General features: G+C 49.5%; 1 protein-coding gene across 1 annotated transcript in view; it reads right to left on the minus strand.

Annotated features, from left to right (window-relative positions):
- The window catches only part of LOC148453427 (cadherin-related family member 4-like), a 93,149-nt gene extending 79,032 nt beyond the window's left edge, over window positions 1-14,117 (minus strand). The window contains exon 1 of the mRNA XM_088462151.1: window positions 13,978-14,117. Coding sequence (XP_088318277.1) covers window positions 13,978-14,061 — 84 coding nt within the window. The 5' untranslated portion in view covers window positions 14,062-14,117. The remainder of the gene's footprint in view (window positions 1-13,977) is intronic.
- Window positions 14,118-18,442: the final 4,325 nt, after the last annotated feature.

Below are 18,442 nucleotides of genomic sequence, written 5' to 3' on the forward strand. Positions count from 1 at the left end.
AAAGTAGTGCCAAGCGTGCGCCTGTGTCATAAGTAAAGGGCCAGCTGGCTTGACCGTTAAGGGTGCTGTAACCCCCGAAAGTACACTCCAGTCCAAACCAAAAAAAAAATTATTTTCTGTGTTTGTGAATTGTGTGCACTGTGGCTGCACGTGCATCAACAAAGGAGCAGCGCCAAGCGTGCGCCTGTGTCCCATAAGTAAAGAGCCGGCTGGCTCATTTCTTAAAGGGTGGTGTAACCCACAAAGTGCACTACTCTCCAGCAAAAATAAAATAATATTTTCTGTGTTTGTGTGCGCTTTAGCCGCACGTATATATATCAATATAACATAAATGGAGGACCAAACTTTCTCCGATAAAAATAAAATAGGGAAAGATCAAGAACCTCTTCCTCCTAGTGCTGTTGCTGCTGCTGGGAGTTGTTCATCATCCCAGAGAGGAAGTAGGAACATCACTACTTTTACTAAGCAATTGACCCTCCAACAGTCCCTAGCGATGAGGATGAAGTACGACAGCAGTCATCCTGAAGCAAAACGTATAACTGAGGCCTTGACTGCTATGTTGGTGTTAGACGTGCGTCCGGTATCCGACATTAGTGCAGTGGGATTTAGACAATTGATGGAGGTAGTGTGTCCTCGGTTCCAAATCCCGTCTAGATTCCACCTGCATCCTCAAAGCAGCAGCGACAAGCGTGCGTCTGTCTGTTAAAGGGTGGTGACACCCTCAAAGTGTGCTACACAAACAATTAAAATATTGTTCTTTTTTTTTCTGTCTTTGTGAATTGTGTGGGCTGTAGCCGCACCTGCATCCTTAAAGCAGCAGCGACAAGCGTGCGTCTGTCTGTTAAAGGGTGGTGACACCCTCAAAGTGTGCTACACAAACAATTAAAATATTGTTCTTTTTTTTTCTGTCTTTGTGAATTGTGTGGGCTGTAGCCGCACCTGCATCCTTAAAGCAGCAGCGACAAGCGTGCGTCTGTCTGTTAAAGGGTGGTGACACCCTCAAAGTGTGCTACACAAACAATTAAAATATTGTTCTTTTTTCTGTCTTTGTGAATTGTGTGGGCTGTAGCCGCACCTGCATCCTTAAAGCAGCAGCGACAAGCGTGCGTCTGTCTGTTAAAGGGTGGTGACACCCTCAAAGTGTGCTACACAAACAATTAAAATATTGTTCTTTTTTTTTTGGTCTTTGTGAAATGTGTGGGCTGTAGCCACACCTGCATCCTTAAAGCAGCAGCGACAAGCGTGCGTCTGTCTGTTAAAGGGTGGTGTAACTCTCAAAGTGCTCCAAAAAATAAAAAACTATTTTTTTAATGTGTTTGTGACTTGTGTGCGATGTAGCCGCACCTGCATCCTTAAAGCAGCAGCGACAAGCGTGCGTCTGTCTGTTAAAGGGTGGTGACACCCTCAAAGTGTGCTACACAAACAATAAAAATATTCTTCTTCTTTTTTCTGTCTATGTGAATTGTGTGGGCTGTAGCCGCACCTGCATCCTTAAAGCAGCAGCGACAAGCGTGCGTCTGTCTGTTAAAGGGTGGTGACACCCTCAAAGTGTTCTACACAAACAATTAAAATATTGTTCTTTTTTTTCGGTCTTTGTGAAATGTGTGGGCTGTAGCCGCACCTGCATCCTTAAAGCAGCAGCGACAAGCGTGCGTCTGTCTGTTAAAGGGTGGTGACACCTCAAAGTGTTCTACACAAACAATTAAAATATTCTTCTTCTTTTTTCTGTCTTTGTGAATTGTGTGGGCTGTAGCCGCACTTGCATCCTCAAAGCAGCAGCGACAAGCGTGCGTCTGTCTGTTAAAGGGTGGTGTAACCCTCAAAGTGTGCTCCACAAACAATAAAAATATTCTTTTTTTTTTTCTGTCTTTGTGAATTGTGTGGGCTGTAGCCGCACTTGAATCCTCAAAGCAGCAGCGACAAGCGTGCGTCTGTCTGTTAAAGGATTACATCGGTGACAGCATCCAAGTAGGCATGTCAGACAGTCCGTACCTGTACTGGCAGGAAAAAGAAGCAATTTGGAGGTCCCTGTACAAACTGGCTCTATTTTACCTGAGTTGCCCCCCCTCCAGTGTGTACTCCGAAAGAGTGTTTAGTGCAGCCGGGAACCTTGTCAGCGAAAGGCGTAGGAGGTTGCTTCCACAAAATGTGGAGAAGATGATGTTCATAAAATGAATTATCAACTCTTCCAGGGAGACCAGCCTCCAGAACGTACAGAGGGACCTGTGGTTCCAGCAGGGACGAATTAATACTCTGTGAGGATGAGGATGTACACACTGAAGAGGGTGAGGAATCGGTGGATGAGGAGGATGAGGATGACATCTTGCCTCCGTAGAGCCAGTTTGTGCAGGGACACATTAATTGCCAGCTTGTTTTGTGGGGGCCCAAACGAACCAATCATTTCAGCCACAGTTGTGTGGCAGACCCTGGCGCTGAAATGATTGATTTGTTAAAGTGTGCATGTCCTGTTTATACAACATAAGGGTGGGTGGGAGGGCCCAAGGACAATTCCATCTTGCACTTCTTTTTTTTCTTTGCATTATGTACAGTTTGGGGGCCTAGTTTTTCTAACTGCCATCCTGTCTGCCACTGCAGTGTCACTCCTAGATGGGTCACGTGTTTGTGCCGCCCACTCGTGTCGCTTAGCATAGTCATCCAGCTACCTCGGTGCAACCTTTTGGACATGAAAACACTATTGTGAGGTGTGAGGTGTTCAGAATAGACTGGAAATGAGTGGAAATTAAGGTTATTGAGGTTAATAATAGCATAGGAGCAGAAAAACCTACAAATTCTGTGATTTTAGCTGTTTTTAAAAAAAATACAGATCCAAAACACAAAACCCAGAACCCAAAACACGGAAGGGTGGTTTTGGCAAAACCAATCCAGATCCAAAACACGAAGAAAGATCCAGATCCAAAACCAAAACACAAAACACGAAAAGTGGCCGGTGCACACCCCTAGTGTATATATGTATATGTGTGTATATATATATATATATATATATATATAATTATATATATATCAGTATAGCTTCCTATTCTCCTTGTAGAACGTATAGTAATATGTCTGTGTGAGCAGAGAGTAATCCTTACTCAGAGATAATGCACCCACAGCGCCTTCCTGTACGCAGCAAATATCACAGACAGCGTGATATGTACCGAGACGCCCACCGGCGTAATCCAAGCAGCTGCATACAAAGGCGCACCATGGACGCAGAACTTTCCATGTTAGCAGCCATCAGTAACTCTCATCGCGCAGAGTGGGCGCAGGAAATGATATGACGGAGCCATGTTTCTTGCGTGCGGTATTGCAGATGCCCCTGACACGCGTGTGGTTTTACACTCCCAAACGCTCCCTGGCTGCTAATCACACTGCGAATAATACTCGCTGCCAACGGCTATGGTAATGTGTAATACCCCAACAGCTGCACCATAATTGTTCACGTACTTTACCGGGTGAGAGTATAGCCCCCTGTTCCGTGTGGTTCACCTGATCTTCCTATGCCAACAGCGAGTATTACCACAGCTGTAGGCAGTGCTGCGCATTCGCTGCTCTTATGGATGTAATGGCGCATGCGCAGTACTGATTACAGCTGCGGTAAGTGAGGGATAGAGAGGGAAAACTATTTCCCGAAAAACTGTCATCGCAAAAATGACAGATACCGGAATAGATAGTTATAGGGAGGAGGAAAGATGGATCCGCCGGTAATACTGAGCAGCCATTAGGTAGAACGCCATGCCAGCTCTAACCCTAATTACCTCCACTAAGCTGGGAAAGGTCATCGAGCTGTGGGTTGAGAGTGCGCTGCAGGATAGAGAGTGTGCGCTGCAGGATAGAGAGTGTGCGCGCTGCAGGATAGAGTGTGTGCGCGCTGCAGGATAGAGTGTGTGCGCTGCAGGATAGAGTGTGTGCGCTGCAGGATAGAGTGAGAGTGCGCTGCAGGATAGAGAGTGTGCGCACTGCAGGATAGAGAGTGTGCGTGTTGGAGCATAGAGAGTGCACGCGCTGCAGGATAGAGAGTGTGCGCGCTGCAGGATAGAGAGTGTGCGTGTTGGAGCATAGAGAGTGTGCGCGCTGGAGGATAGAGAGTGTGCGCGCTGCAGGATAGAGAGTGTGCACTGCAGGATAGAGAGTGTGCGCTGCAGGATAGAGAGTGTGCGCTGTAGGATAGAGAGTGTGCGTGCGCTGCAGGATAGAGAGTGCGTGCGCTGCAGGATAGAGAGTTCGTGCGCTGCAGGATAGAGAGTGCGCGCGCTGCAGGATAGAGAGTGTGTGTTGCAGGATAGAGAGTGCGCGCGCTGCAGGATAGAGAGTGCGCGCGCTGCAGGATAGAGAGTGTGTGTTGCAGGATAGAGAGTGCGCGCGCTGCAGGATAGAGAGTGTGCGTGCTGCAGGATAGAGTGTGTGCGCTGCAGGATAGAGAGTGTGTGCGCTGCAGGATAGAGTGTGTGTGCGCTGCAGGATAGAGTGTGTGTGCGCTGCAGGATAGAGAGTGTGTGCGCTGCAGGATAGAGAGTGTGCGTGCGCTGCAGGATAGAGAGTGCGCGCGCTGCAGGATAGAGAGTGCGCGCGCTGCAGGATAGAGAGTGCGCGCGCTGGAGGATAGAGAGTGTGCGCGCTGGAGGATAGAGAGTGTGCGCGCTGGAGGATAGAGAGTGTGCGTGCGCTGCAGGATAGAGAGTGTGCGCACTGCAGGATAGAGAGTGTGTTCGCTGCAGGATAGAGAGTGTGCGCTGCAGGATAGAGAGTGTGCGCTGCAGGATAGAGAGTGTGCGCTGCAGGATAGAGAGTGTGTGCGCGCTGCAGGATAGAGAGTGTGCGCTGCAGGATAGAGAGTGTGCGTGCACTGCAGGATAGAGAGTGTGCATGCGCTGCAGGATAGAGAGTGTGCGCGCTGGAGGATAGAGAGTGTGCGCGCTGGAGGATAGAGAGTGTGCGCGCTGGAGGATAGAGAGTGTGCGCGCTGGAGGATAGAGAGTGTGCGCGCTGGAGGATAGAGAGTGTGCGCGCTGGAGGATAGAGAGTGTGCGCGCTGGAGGATAGAGAGTGTGTGTTGCAGGATAGAGAGTGCGCGCGCTGCAGGATAGAGAGTGCGCGCGCTGCAGGATAGAGAGTGCGCGCGCTGCAGGATAGAGAGTGCGCTCGCTGCAGGATAGAGAGTGTGCTCGCTGGAGGATAGAGAGTGTGCGCACTGGAATTTTTTGGGGTGCCTTGCTTCTCGGACGTGAACCCCTCAATTTTTGGGATGCTGGTATAGAGGAGCCTTGACGTTTGGCCCAGCGCTTATTCATATATTTGCAAATGTATGTAAACCAATACCTCTGAATTTCTATTATCATGTAGGATTCAAGTATTTTTGATTTATCTGCAGTGTGCTGGAGGGCAATTTTCTTTTTCCTGTAGAGAGTGTGAGTGCGCTGCAGGATAGAGATTGTGCGCGCTGGAGGATAGAGAGTTTGCGCGCTGGAGGATAGAGAGTGTGTGCGCTGGAGGATAGAGAGTGTGTGCACTGCAGGATAGAGTGTGCGCGCTGCAGGATAGAGTGTGTGCGCGCTGGAGGATAGAGTGTGTGCGCGCTGGAGGATAGAGAGTGTGCGCGCTGGAGGATAGAGAGTGTGTGCTGCAGGATAGAGAGTGTGCGCGCTGCAGGATAGAGAGTGTGCGCGCTGCAGAATAGAGAGTGTGCGCGCTGCAGAATAGAGAGTGTGCGCGCCGCAGAATAGAGAGTGTGCGCGCTGCAGGATAGAGAGTGTGCGCGCCGCAGGATAGAGAGTGTGCGCGCTGCAGGATAGAGAGTGTGCGCGCTGCAGGATAGAGAGTGTGCGCGCTGCAGGATAGAGAGTGTGCGCGCTGCAGGATAGAGAGTGTGTGCTGCAGGATAGAGAGTGTGCGCGCTGCAGGATAGAGAGTGTGTGTGCGCTGCAGGATAGAGAGTTTGTGCAGCAGGATAGAGAGTGTGCGCGCTGCAGGATAGAGAGTGTGCGTGCTGCATGATAGAGTGTGTGCGCTGCAGGATAGAGAGTGTGTGCGCTGCAGGATAGAGAGTGTGTGCGCTGCAGGATAGAGAGTGTGTGTGCGCTGCAGGATAGAGAGTGTGTGTGCGCTGCAGGATAGAGAGTGTGCGTGCTGCAGGATAGAGAGTGCGCGCGCTGCAGGATAGAGAGTGCGCGCGCTGCAGGATAGAGAGTGCGCGCGCTGCAGGATAGAGAGTGCGCACGCTGCAGGATAGAAAGTGCGCACGCTGCAGGATAGAGAGTGTGCGTGCGCTGCAGGATAGAGAGTGTGCGTGCTGCAGGATAGAGATTGTGCGCGCTGCAGGATAGAGAGTGCGCGCGCTGCAGGATAGAGTGTGCGCGCTGCAGGATAGAGTGTGCGCGCTGCAGGATAGAGTGTGTGCGCGCTGCAGGATAGAGTGTGTGCGCGCTGGAGGATAGAGAGTGTGCGCGCTGGAGGATAGAGAGTGTGCGCGCTGGAGGATAGAGAGTGTGCGTGCTGCAGGATAGAGAGTGTGCGCTGCAGGATAGAGTATATGAGAAGGCAGTGGTGGGTGTCCTGATGCTCAGGTAAGTGATGTATGTATATGAGAAGGCAGTGGTGGGTGCCCTGATGCTCAGGTAAGTGATGTATGTATATGAGAAGGCAGTGGTGGGTGCCCTGATGCTCAGGTAAGTGACGGTGTATGTATATGAGAAGGCAGTGGTGGGTGCCCTGATGCTCAGGTAAGTGACGGTGTATGTATATGAGAAGGCAGTGGTGGGTGCCCTGATGCTCAGGTAAGTGACGGTGAATGTATATGAGAAGGCAAAGGTGGGTGCCCTGATGCTCAGGTAAGTGACGGTGTATGTATATGAGAAGGCAGTGGTAGGTGTCCTGATGCTCAGGTAAGTGACGGTGTATGTATATGAGAAGGCAGTGGTGGGTGTCCTGATGCTCAGGTAAGTGACGGTGTATGTATATGAGAAGGCAGTGGTGGGTGTCCTGATGCTCAGGTAAGTGACGGTGTATGTATATGAGAAGGCAGTGGAGGGTGTCCTGATGCTCAGGTAGGTGACGGTGTATGTATATGAGAAGGCAGTGGTAAGTGTCCTGATGCTCAGGTAAGTGACGGTGTATGTATATGAGAAGGCAGTGGTAGTTGTCCTTATGCTCAGGTAAGTGATGTATGTATATGAGAAGGCAGTGGTAGTTGTCCTTATGCTCAGGTAAGTGATGTATGTATATGAGAAGGCAGTGGTGGGTGTCCTCATGCTCAGGTAAGTGATGTATGTATATGAGAAGGCAGTGGTGGGTCTCCTTATGCTCAGGTAAGTGATGTATGTATATGAGAAGGCAGTGGTGGGTGTCCTGATGCTCAGGTAAGTGACGGTGTATGTATATGAGAAGGCAGTGGTGGGTGTCCTGATGCTCAGGTAAGTGACGGTGTATATATATGAGAAGGCAGTGGTGGGTGTCCTGATGCTCAGGTAAGTGACGGTGTATGTATATGAGAAGGCAGTGGTGGGTGTCCTGATGCTCAGGTAAGTGATGTATGTATATGAGAAGGCAGTGGTGGGTGTCCTGATGCTCAGGTAAGTGACGGTGTATATATATGAGAAGGCAGTGGTGGGTGTCCTGATGCTCAGGTAAGTGATGGTGTATGTATATGAGAAGGCAGTGGTGGGTGTCCTGATGCTCAGGTAAGTGACGGTGTATATATATGAGAAGGCAGTGGTGGGTGTCCTGATGCTCAGGTAAGTGACGGTGTATGTATATGAGAAGGCAGTGGTGGGTGCCCTGATGCTCAGGTAAGTGATGTATGTATATGAGAAGGCAGTGGTGGGTGCCCTGATGCTCAGGTAAGTGACGGTGTATGTATATTAGAAGGCAGTGGTGGGTGTCCTGATGCTCAGGTAAGTGACGGTGTATGTATATGAGAAGGCAGTGGTGGGTGTCCTGATGCTCAGGTAAGTGATGTATGTATATGAGAAGGCAGTGGTGGGTGTCCTTATGCTCAGGTAAGCGATGTATGTATATGAGAAGGCAGTGGTGGGTGTCCTGATGCTCAGATAAGTGACGGTGTATGTATATGAGAAGGCAGTGGTGGGTGTCCTGATGCTCAGGTAAGTGACGGTGTATGTATATGAGAAGGCAGTGGTGGGTGTCCTGATGCTCAGGTAAGTGACGGTGTATGTATATGAGAAGGCAGTGGTGGGTGTCATGATGCACAGGTAAGTGACGGTGTATGTATATGAGAAGGCAGTGGTGGGTGTCCTGATGCTTAGGTAAGTGACGGTGTATGTACATGAGAAGGCAGTGGTAGGTGTCCTGATGCTCAGGTAAGTGACGGTGTAAGTATATGAGAAGGCAGTGGTGGGTGTCCTGATGCTCAGGTAAGTGACGGTGTATGTATATGAGAAGGCAGTGGTGGGTGTCCTGATGCTTAGGTAAGTGACGGTGTATGTACATGAGAAGGCAGTGGTAGGTGTCCTGATGCTCAGGTAAGTGACGGTGTAAGTATATGAGAAGGCAGTGGTGGGTGTCCTGATGCTCAGGTAAGTGACGGTGTATGTATATGAGAAGGCAGTGGTGGGTGCCCTGATGCTCAGGTAAGTGACGGTGTATGTATATGAGAAGGCAGTGGTGGGTGTCCTGATGCAGAGGTAAGTGACGGTGTATGTATATGAGAAGGCAGTGGTGGGTGCCCTGATGCTCAGGTAAGTGACGGTGTATCTATATGAGAAGGCAGTGATGGGTGTCCTGATGCTCAGGAAAGTGATGTATGTATATGAGAAGGCAGTGGTGGGTGCCCTGATGCTCAGGTAAGTGACGGTGTATGTATATGAGAAGGCAGTGGTGGGTGTCATGATGCACAGGTAAGTGACGGTGTATGTTTATGAGAAGGCAGTGGTGGGTGTCCTGATGCTTAGGTAAGTGACGGTGTATGTATATGAGAAGGCAGTGGTAGGTGTCCTGATGCTCAGGTAAGTGACGGTGTATGTATATGAGAAGGCAGTGGTGGGTGTCCTCATGCTCAGGTAAGTGACGGTGTATGTATATGAGAAGGCAGTGGTGGGTGCCCTGATGCTCAGGTAAGTGACGGTGTATGTATATGAGAAGGCAGTGGTGGGTGCCCTGATGCTCAGGTAAGTGATGTATGTATATGAGAAGGCAGTGGTGGGTGTCCTCATGCTCAGGTAAGTGACGGTGTATGTATATGAGAAGGCAGTGGTGGGTGCCCTGATGCTCAGGTAAGTGACGGTGTATGTATATGAGAAGGCAGAGGTGGGTGCCCTGATGCTCAGGTAAGTGATGGTGTATGTATATGAGAAGGCAGTGGTGGGTGCCCTGATGCTCAGGTAAGTGATGGTGTATGTATATGAGAAGGCAGTGGTGGGTGCCCTGATGCTCAGGTAAGTGACGGTGTATGTATATGAGAAGGCAGTGGTGGGTGCCCTGATGCTCAGGTAAGTGACGGTGTATGTATATGAGAAGGCAGTGGTGGGTGCCCTGATGCTCAGGTAAGTGACGGTGTATGTATATGAGAAGGCAGTGGTGGGTGCCCTGATGCTCAGGTAAGTGACGGTGTATGTATATGAGTAGGTAGTGGTGGGAGTCCTTATGCTCAGGTAAGTGACGGTGTATGTACAGTATATGAGAAGGCAGTGGTGGGTGTCCTGATGCTCAGGTAAGTGACGGGGTATGTATATGAGAAGGAAGTGGTGGGTGTCTTGATGCTCAGGTAAGTGACGGTGTATGTATATGAGAAGGCAGTGGTGGGTGTCCTGATGGTCAGGTAAGTGACGGTGTATGTATATGAGAAGGCAGTGGTGGGTGTGCTGATGGTCAGGTAAGTGACGGTGTATGTATATGAGAAGGCAGTGGTGGGTGCCCTGATGCTCAGGTAAGTGACGGTGTATGTATATGAGAAGGCAGTAGTAGGTGTCCTGATGCTCAGGTAAGTGATGTATGTATTTGAGAAGGTAGTGGTAGGTGTCCTGATGCTCAGGTAAGTGACGGTGTATGTATATGAGAAGGCAGTGATGGGTGTCCTGATGCACAGGTAAGTGATGTATGTATATGAGAAGGCAGTGGTGGGTGTCCTGATGCTCAGGTAAGTGATGTATGTATATGAGAAGGCAGTGGTAGGTGCCCTGATGCTCAGGTAAGTGACGGGGTATGTATATGAGAAGGAAGTGGTGGGTGTCCTGATGCTCAGGTAAGTGACGGGGTATGTATATGAGAAGGAAGTGGTGGGTGTCCTGATGCTCTGGTAAGTGACGGTGTATGTATATGAGAAGGCAGTGGTGGGTGTCCTCATGCTCAGGTAAGTGATGTATGTATATGAGAAGGCAGTGGTGGGTGTCCTGATGCTCAGGTAAGTGATGTATGTATATGAGAAGGCAGTGGTAGGTGCCCTGATGCTCAGGTAAGTGACGGTGTATCTATATGAGAAGGCAGTGGTGGGTGCCCTGATGCTCAGGTAAGTGACGGTGTATGTATATGAGAAGGCAGTGGTAGGTGCCCTGATGCTCAGGTAAGTGATGTATGTATATGAGAAGGCAGTGGTAGGTCTCCTGATGCTCAGGTAAGTGACGGTGTATGTATATGAGAAGGCAGTGGTAGGTGTCCTGATGCTCAGGTAAGTGACGGTGTATGTATATGAGAAGGTAGTGGTGGGTGCCCTGATGCTCTGGTAAGTGACGGTGTATGTATATGAGAAGGCAGTGGTGGGTGTTACCTGATACTCTGGTAAGTGACGGTGTATGTATATGAGAAGGCAGTGGTGGGTGTCCTCATGCTCAGGTAAGTGATGTATGTATATGAGAAGGCAGTGGTGGGTGTCCTGATGCTCAGGTAAGTGATGTATGTATATGAGAAGGCAGTGGTAGGTGCCCTGATGCTCAGGTAAGTGACGGTGTATCTATATGAGAAGGCAGTGGTGGGTGCCCTGATGCTCAGGTAAGTGACGGTGTATGTATATGAGAAGGCAGTGGTGGGTGCCCTGATGCTCAGGTAAGTGACGGTGTATCTATATGAGAAGGCAGTGGTGGGTGTCCTGATGCTCAGGTAAGTGATGTATGTATATGAGAAGGCAGTGGTAGGTGTCCTGATGCTCAGGTAAGTGACGGTGTATGTATATGAGAAGGCAGTGGTGGGTTTTCTGATGCTCAGGTAAGTGACGGTGTATGTATATGAGAAGGCAGTGGTGGGTGTCCTGATGCTCAGGTAAGTGATGTATGTATATGAGAAGGCAGTGGTGGGTGTCCTGTTGCTCAGGTAAGTGATGTATGTATATGAGAGGGCAGTGGTAGGTGTCCTGATGCTGTATAGTAGTCTAATATAGAAGTATAGTACATTAGTCCAATATAGAAGTATAGTATAATATAGTAGCCTAATATAGAAGTATAATATAGAAGTATAGTACATTAGTCCAATATAGAAGTATAGTATAATATAGTAGCCTAATATAGAAGTATAATATAGAAGTATAGTACATTAGTCTAATATAGAAGTATAGTATAATATAGAAATATAGTAATCTAATATATAAGTATAATATAGAAGTATAGTACATTAGTCCAATATAGAATATAGTATAATATAGTAGCCTAATATAGAAGTATAGTACATTAGCCTAATATAGAAGTATAGTATAATATAGAAATATAGTATAGTAGTCTAATATAGAAGTATAATATAGAAGTATACTACATTAGTCCAATATAGAAGTATAGTATAATATAGTAGCCTAATATAGAAGTATAATATAGTAGTCTAATATAGAAGTATAGTATGATAGAGAAATATAGTATAGTAGTCTAATATAGAAGTATAATTTAGAAGTATAGAACATTACTCTAATATAGAAGTATAATATAGAACTATAGTATAGTAGTCTAATATAGAAGTATAATATAGAAGTATAGAATAATATAGTACTCTAATATAGAAGTATAGTACATTAGTATAATATAGAACTATAGCATAATATAGAAATATAGTATAGTAGTCTAATATAGAAGTATAATACATTAGTCCAATATAGAAGTATAGTATAATATAGTAGCCTAATATAGAAGTATAGTACAATAGTCTAATATAGAAGTATAGTATAATATAGAAATATAGTATAGTAGTCTAATATAGAAGTATAATATAGAAGTATAGTACATTAGTCCAATATAGAAGTAAAGTATAAAATAGTAGCCTAATATAGAAGTATAATATAATTGTCTAATATAGAAGTATAGTATAATAGAGAAAAATAGTATAGTAGTCTAATATAGAAGTATAATATTGAAGTATAGTACATTACTCTAATATAGAAGTATAGTATAATATAGTAGCCTAATATAGAAGTATAATATAGTAGCCTAATATAGAAGTATAGTAGTCTAATATATAAGTATAGTAGTCTAATATAGTAGTCTAATATAAAAGTATAGTATAATATAGAAATATAGTCTAGTAGTCTAATATAGAAGCAAAGTACATTAATCTAATATTGAAGTATAGCCTAATATACTCCTCCTGCCACCTCCTACACTGCCTCTTCACAACCAACTCCTCCTACCACCTCCTCCACAGCCCCTGCACCACCTACTCCTCCTACCACCTCCTCCACAGCCCCTGCACCACCTACTCCTCCTACCACCTCCACCACAGCCCCTGCACCACCTCCTCCTCCTGCCACCTCCTCCACAGCCCCTGCTCCACCTCCTCCACAGCCTCTGCACCACCTACTCCTCCTACCACCTCCACCACAGCCTCTGCACCACCTACTCCTCCTACCACCTCCACCACAGCCTCTGCACAACCTACTCCTCCTGCCACCTCCTCCACAGCCCCTGCACCACCTACACCTCCTACCACCTCCTCCACAGCCTCTACACCACCTACTCCACAGCCTCTGCACCACCTACTCCACAACCCCTGCACCACCTTCTCCTCCTGCCACCTCCTCCGCACCACCTACTCCTCCTGCTACCTCCTCCACAGCCTCTGCACCACATACTCCTCCTGCCACCTCCTCCACAGCCTCTGCACCACCTACTCCACAGCCCCTGCACCACCTACTCCTCCTGCCACCTCCACCGCACCACCTACTCCTCCTGCCACCTCCTCCACAGCTTCTGCACCACCTACTCCACAGCCCCTGCACCACCGTCTCCTTCTGCCACCTCCTCCGCACCACCTACTCCTCCTGCCACCTCCTCCACAGCCTCTGCACCACCTACTCCACAGCCCCTGCACCACCTCCTCCGCACCACCTACTCCTCCTGCCACCTCCTCCACAGCCCCTGCACCACCTACTCCTCCTGCCACCTCCACCACAGCCCCTGCACCACCTTCTCCACCTACCACCTCCTCCACAGCCCCTGCACCACCTACTCCTCATGCCACCTCCTCCACAGCCTCTGCACCACCTACTCCTCCTACTACCTCCTCCACAGCCCCTGCACCACCTACTCCTCCTACCACCTCCTCCACAGCCTCTGCACCACCTACTCTTCCTACCACCTCCTCCACAGCCTCTACACCACCTACTCCTCCAGCCACCTCCTCCACAGCCTCTGCACCACCTACTCCTCCTGCCACCTCCTTCACAGCCTCTGCACCACCTACTCCTCCTGCCACCTCCTCCACAGCCCCTGCACCAACTACTCCTGCTGCCACCTTCTCCACAGCCCCTGCACCACCTAGTCCTCTTGCCACCTCCTCCACAGCCCCTGCACCACCTAGTCCTCTTGCCACCTCCTCCACAGCCTCTGCACCACCTACTCCTCCTACCACCTCCTCCACAGCCCCTGCACCACCTTCTCCTCCTGCCACCTCCTCCACAGCCCCTGCACCACCTTCTCCTCCTGCCACCTCCTCCACAGCCCCTGCACCACCTACTCCATGCATCCTATGCCAGTGCTCTGATGTGCATATCACTCCAGCTGTAATGGGAGATAGTAAAAAAGAGATGACACCGCACATCCGTGTTGGACTCACCTGCACATTGATAGTAATGGAGCAGAAATTGGTTTTCTGCATTAAAGGATCTGGCTTAATATCATTGTTCAGATCCACCACCATGATCCTGAGCGAGTAGGTGGTAGTAGTCTCGTAGTCCAAAGGGCCAAGAAGCTTTATCTCTCCTGTGTGGAGATGTTAGAGTTGGAGATGACTCCTGACATAGACTCCATATCCCTCTAAGCTCTTTGCTGGGTCACAAATGCTCAGAGATTTCATGGAAAGGTTCCAGAACTGAGTCTGATCTCTAATGTGGGCTGTGTAATAATGACCTTAGTAATGCACTATCAATTTCTTATCACATCAGTACCCAAATGCCAGTATTATACCCAATGCAATATTATGGGCACCATGTAGTAAGAAAGGCCACTACGAGCCTATAACGTAATTACAGAATGGCGCAACTCTGCGCCAATTTCTCTGCATGGTAAGTATCACAGCCATACTGCTATCAGATGACAGGCTAGAGTTCTGGAGCAATAGGAACGGGCTAAATATAATAATACAGAAGATCCACATAAAGGTACACAAGCAATGATAAATACATGTGATAATAATAACACGCACAGAGGAAGGATCGCCTGCTGCTGCCGGGGGATGTCAGTGTGTTCCTGGGAAGTAACAAGAAGGTGACTAAAATGACGCAGAAAGAGACCAATAGCACTGACGCAGGCGGCCATTTTCAGATGGATAATCTGCGTCTCTGTAGGGCTGGGGCAATTTTCAATGATGCAGCGATGGTGCGTCATAATAAGCATGGCGGTGGGGAGGTGCTGCAGCCGGTGTGTATCTCTATACTAATATCCCGGCCAATGGTATTCGTACAAAGACCCAGTCACGGCCGCAATAGCGACCACCTCTGATACAGGCCCATAATGTCCTCCCCATCGATACATCGGGCACAGCCTCCTGCACATTCTCACACAGGGCATCGATACATCGGGAACAGCCTCCTGCAGATTCTCTCACAGGGCATCGCTACATCGGGCACAGCCTCCTGCAGATTCTCACACAGGGCATCGCTACATCGGGCACAGCCTCCTGCACATTCTCACACAGGGCATCGCTACATCGGGCACAGCCTCCTGCACATTCTCACACAGGGCATCGATGCATCGGGCACAGCCTCCTGCACATTCTCACACAGGGCATCGCTACATCGGGCACAGCCTCCTGCACATTCTCACACAGGGCATCGCTACATCGGGCACAGCCTCCTGCACATTCTCACACAGGGCATCGCTACATCGGGCACAGCCTCCTGCACATTCTCACACAGGGCATCGCTACATCGGGCACAGCCTCCTGCACATTCTCACACAGGGCATCGCTACATCGGGCACTGCCTCCTGCACATTCTCACACAGGGCATCGCTACATCGGGCACAGCCTCCTGCACATTCTCACACAGGGCATCGATACATCGGGCACTGCCTCCTGCACATTCTCACACAGGGCATCGATACATCGGGCACTGCCTCCTGCACATTCTCACACAGGGCATCGCTACATCGGGCACAGCCTCCTGCACATTCTCACACAGGGCATCGCTACATCGGGCACAGCCTCCTGCACATTCTCACACAGGGCATCGCTACATCGGGCACAGCCTCCTGCACATTCTCACACAGGGCATCGATACATCGGGCACAGCCTCCTGCACATTCTCACACAGGGCATCGCTACATCGGGCACAGCCTCCTGCACATTCTCACACAGGGCATCGCTACATCGGGCACAGCCTCCTGCACATTCTCACACAGGGCTTCGCTACATCGGGCACTGCCTCCTGCACATTCTCACACAGGGCATCGCTACATCGGGCACAGCCTCCTGCACATTCTCACACAGGGCATCGATACATCGGGCACTGCCTCCTGCACATTCTCACACAGGGCATCGCTACATCGGGCACAGCCTCCTGCACATTCTCACACAGGGCATCGCTACATCGGGCACAGCCTCCTGCACATTCTCACACAGGGCATCGCTACATCGGGCACAGCCTCCTGCACATTCTCACACAGGGCATCGCTACATCGGGCACAGCCTCCTGCACATTCTCACACAGGGCATCGATACATCGGGCACAGCCTCCTGCACATTCTCACACAGAGCATCAATACATCGGGCACAGCCTCCTGCACATTCTCACACAGGGCATTGATACATCGGGCACAGCCTCCTGCACATTCTCACACAGGGCATCGATACATCGGGCACAGCCTCCTGCACATTCTCACACAGGGCATCGCTACATCGGGCACAGACTCCTGCACATTCTCACACAGGGTATCGCTACATCGGGCACAGCCTCCTGCACATTCTCACACAGGGCATCGATACATCTGGCACAGCCTCCTGCACATTCTCACACAGGGCATCGATACATCGGGCACAGCCTCCTGCACATTCTCACACAGGGCATCAATACATCGGGCACAGCCTCCAGCACATTCTCACACAGGACATCGATACATCGGGCACTGCCTCCTGCACATTCTCATACCGGGCATCAATAAGATTAATTCCATAAAGAACCTGATAACGGTCTGAGGAGACGCAAGGTGCGTTTGTGTATCGTCACCCACTTGTATCATAAGGGGGAGAAGCGGATTATCTGCGTTCCTGTACTAGCACGAGGCGAATTGGGATACATGTGTGTGGGGAGGGGGTGTAATTGTGGATAGAATGTTTGCGGTTGTATTTAATTTTTAATGAGGTCAGGAGTCAGTCTGGTGCTCGCCGTTCACGTTAGGTCAGACATGCACGCCCACATCCTGATGTATTTTCTATCACCAGGCAATTTTATTATACAGATAACAGTAATTAGTCCTCATCGTTTTACTTTATAACTTCCTTACAAACGATGACTATATATGGATGCTATTGCCAATGCCCAGCTGACCTCGCTGTACGCTGCGCGCTCCCTAGTGAATTAGGTGGAATACTTTGCACTTTTCATCTACAGTATTTATAATGCAGTATAGTTTATAGATTATACACTTTTTACCTTACCTCCTGGAGGACGCTTGGCTCACAGCGCTAAAGACGATTGCCACGTAGCATTAGCGCCCCAGGGTCAAACGTGATCACTAATTAATGGGGATCAGTGGGTAAGAGCACAAATCTATGACACGGAGATAAGGGCGCCTTTGGATGTGTGATAATTTGCTGATATCTGCTGCAGCCCCTCCGTATCCGACAACAGCTACAACCCCGGAGGTTTCTATAGGGGATGCCATGCTGTCGGATTTACCAAGCTTGGCCCCCGCAGCTAACGGCATCCGGTCTAAAGATCTACAGTAAAAAGGCAGCCAATGTCTAGATAGACAACAGATGTTAGACAGTCAATAGGTTGACAGGGACAAAAGGTCGACACACTAAAGGTCGACACACTAAAGGTCGACAGGGTCAAAAGGTAGCCACAAAAATGGTCGACATGTTTTATTTGGTTTTTTTAGGGTTAGGCACTTACCAGGGGTTTAGGGTTAGGCACTTGCCAGGGGGTTAGGGTTAGGCACGTACCAGGGGGTTAGGGTTAGGCACGTACCAGGGGGTTAGGGTTAGGCACTTACCAGGGGGTTAGGGTTAGGCACTTACCAGGGGGTTAGGGTTAGGCACTTACCAGGGGGTTAGGGTTAGGCACTTACCAGGGGGTTAGGGTTAGGCACTTAGCAGGGGGTTAGGGTTAGGCACTTAGCAGGGGGTTAGGGTTAGGCACTTAGCAGGGGGTTAGGCACTTACCAGGGGGTTAGGGTTAGGCACTTACCAGGGGGTTAGGGTTAGGCACTTACCAGGGGGTTAGGGTTAGGCACTTACCAGGGGGTTAGGGTTAGGCACTTACCAGGGGGTTAGGGTTAGGCACTTACCAGGGGGTTAGGGTTAGGCACTTACCAGGGGGTTAGGGTTAGGCACTTACCAGGGGGTTAGGGTTAGGCACTTACCAGGGGGTTAGGGTTAGGCACTTACCAGGGGGTTAGGGTTAGGCACTTACCAGGGGGTTAGGGTTAGGCACTTACCAGGGGGTTAGGGTTAGGCACTTACCAGGGGGTTATGGTTAGGCACTTACCAAGGGGTTAGGGTTAGGCACTTACCAGGGGGTTAGGGTTAGGCACTTACCAGGGGGTTAGGGTTAGGCACTTACCAGGGGGTTAGGGTTAGGCACTTACCAGGGGGTTAGGGTTAGGCACTTACCAGGGGGTTAGGCACTTAGCAGGGGGTTAGGGTTAGGCACTTAGCAGGGGGTTAGGGTTAGGCACTTACCAGGGGGTTAGGGTTAGGCACTTACCAGGGGGTTAGGGTTAGGCACTTACCAGGGGGTTAGGGTTAGGCACTTACCAGGGGGTTAGGGTTAGGCACTTACCAGGGGGTTAGGCACTTAGCAGGGGGTTAGGGTTAGGCACTTAGCAGGGGGTTAGGGTTAGGCACTTAGCAGGGGGTT

Source organism: Taudactylus pleione, unplaced genomic scaffold (genome assembly GCF_031769625.1).
Source record: "Taudactylus pleione unplaced genomic scaffold, aTauple2 ptg001155l, whole genome shotgun sequence".
Classification (NCBI taxonomy): domain Eukaryota; kingdom Metazoa; phylum Chordata; class Amphibia; order Anura; family Myobatrachidae; genus Taudactylus; species Taudactylus pleione.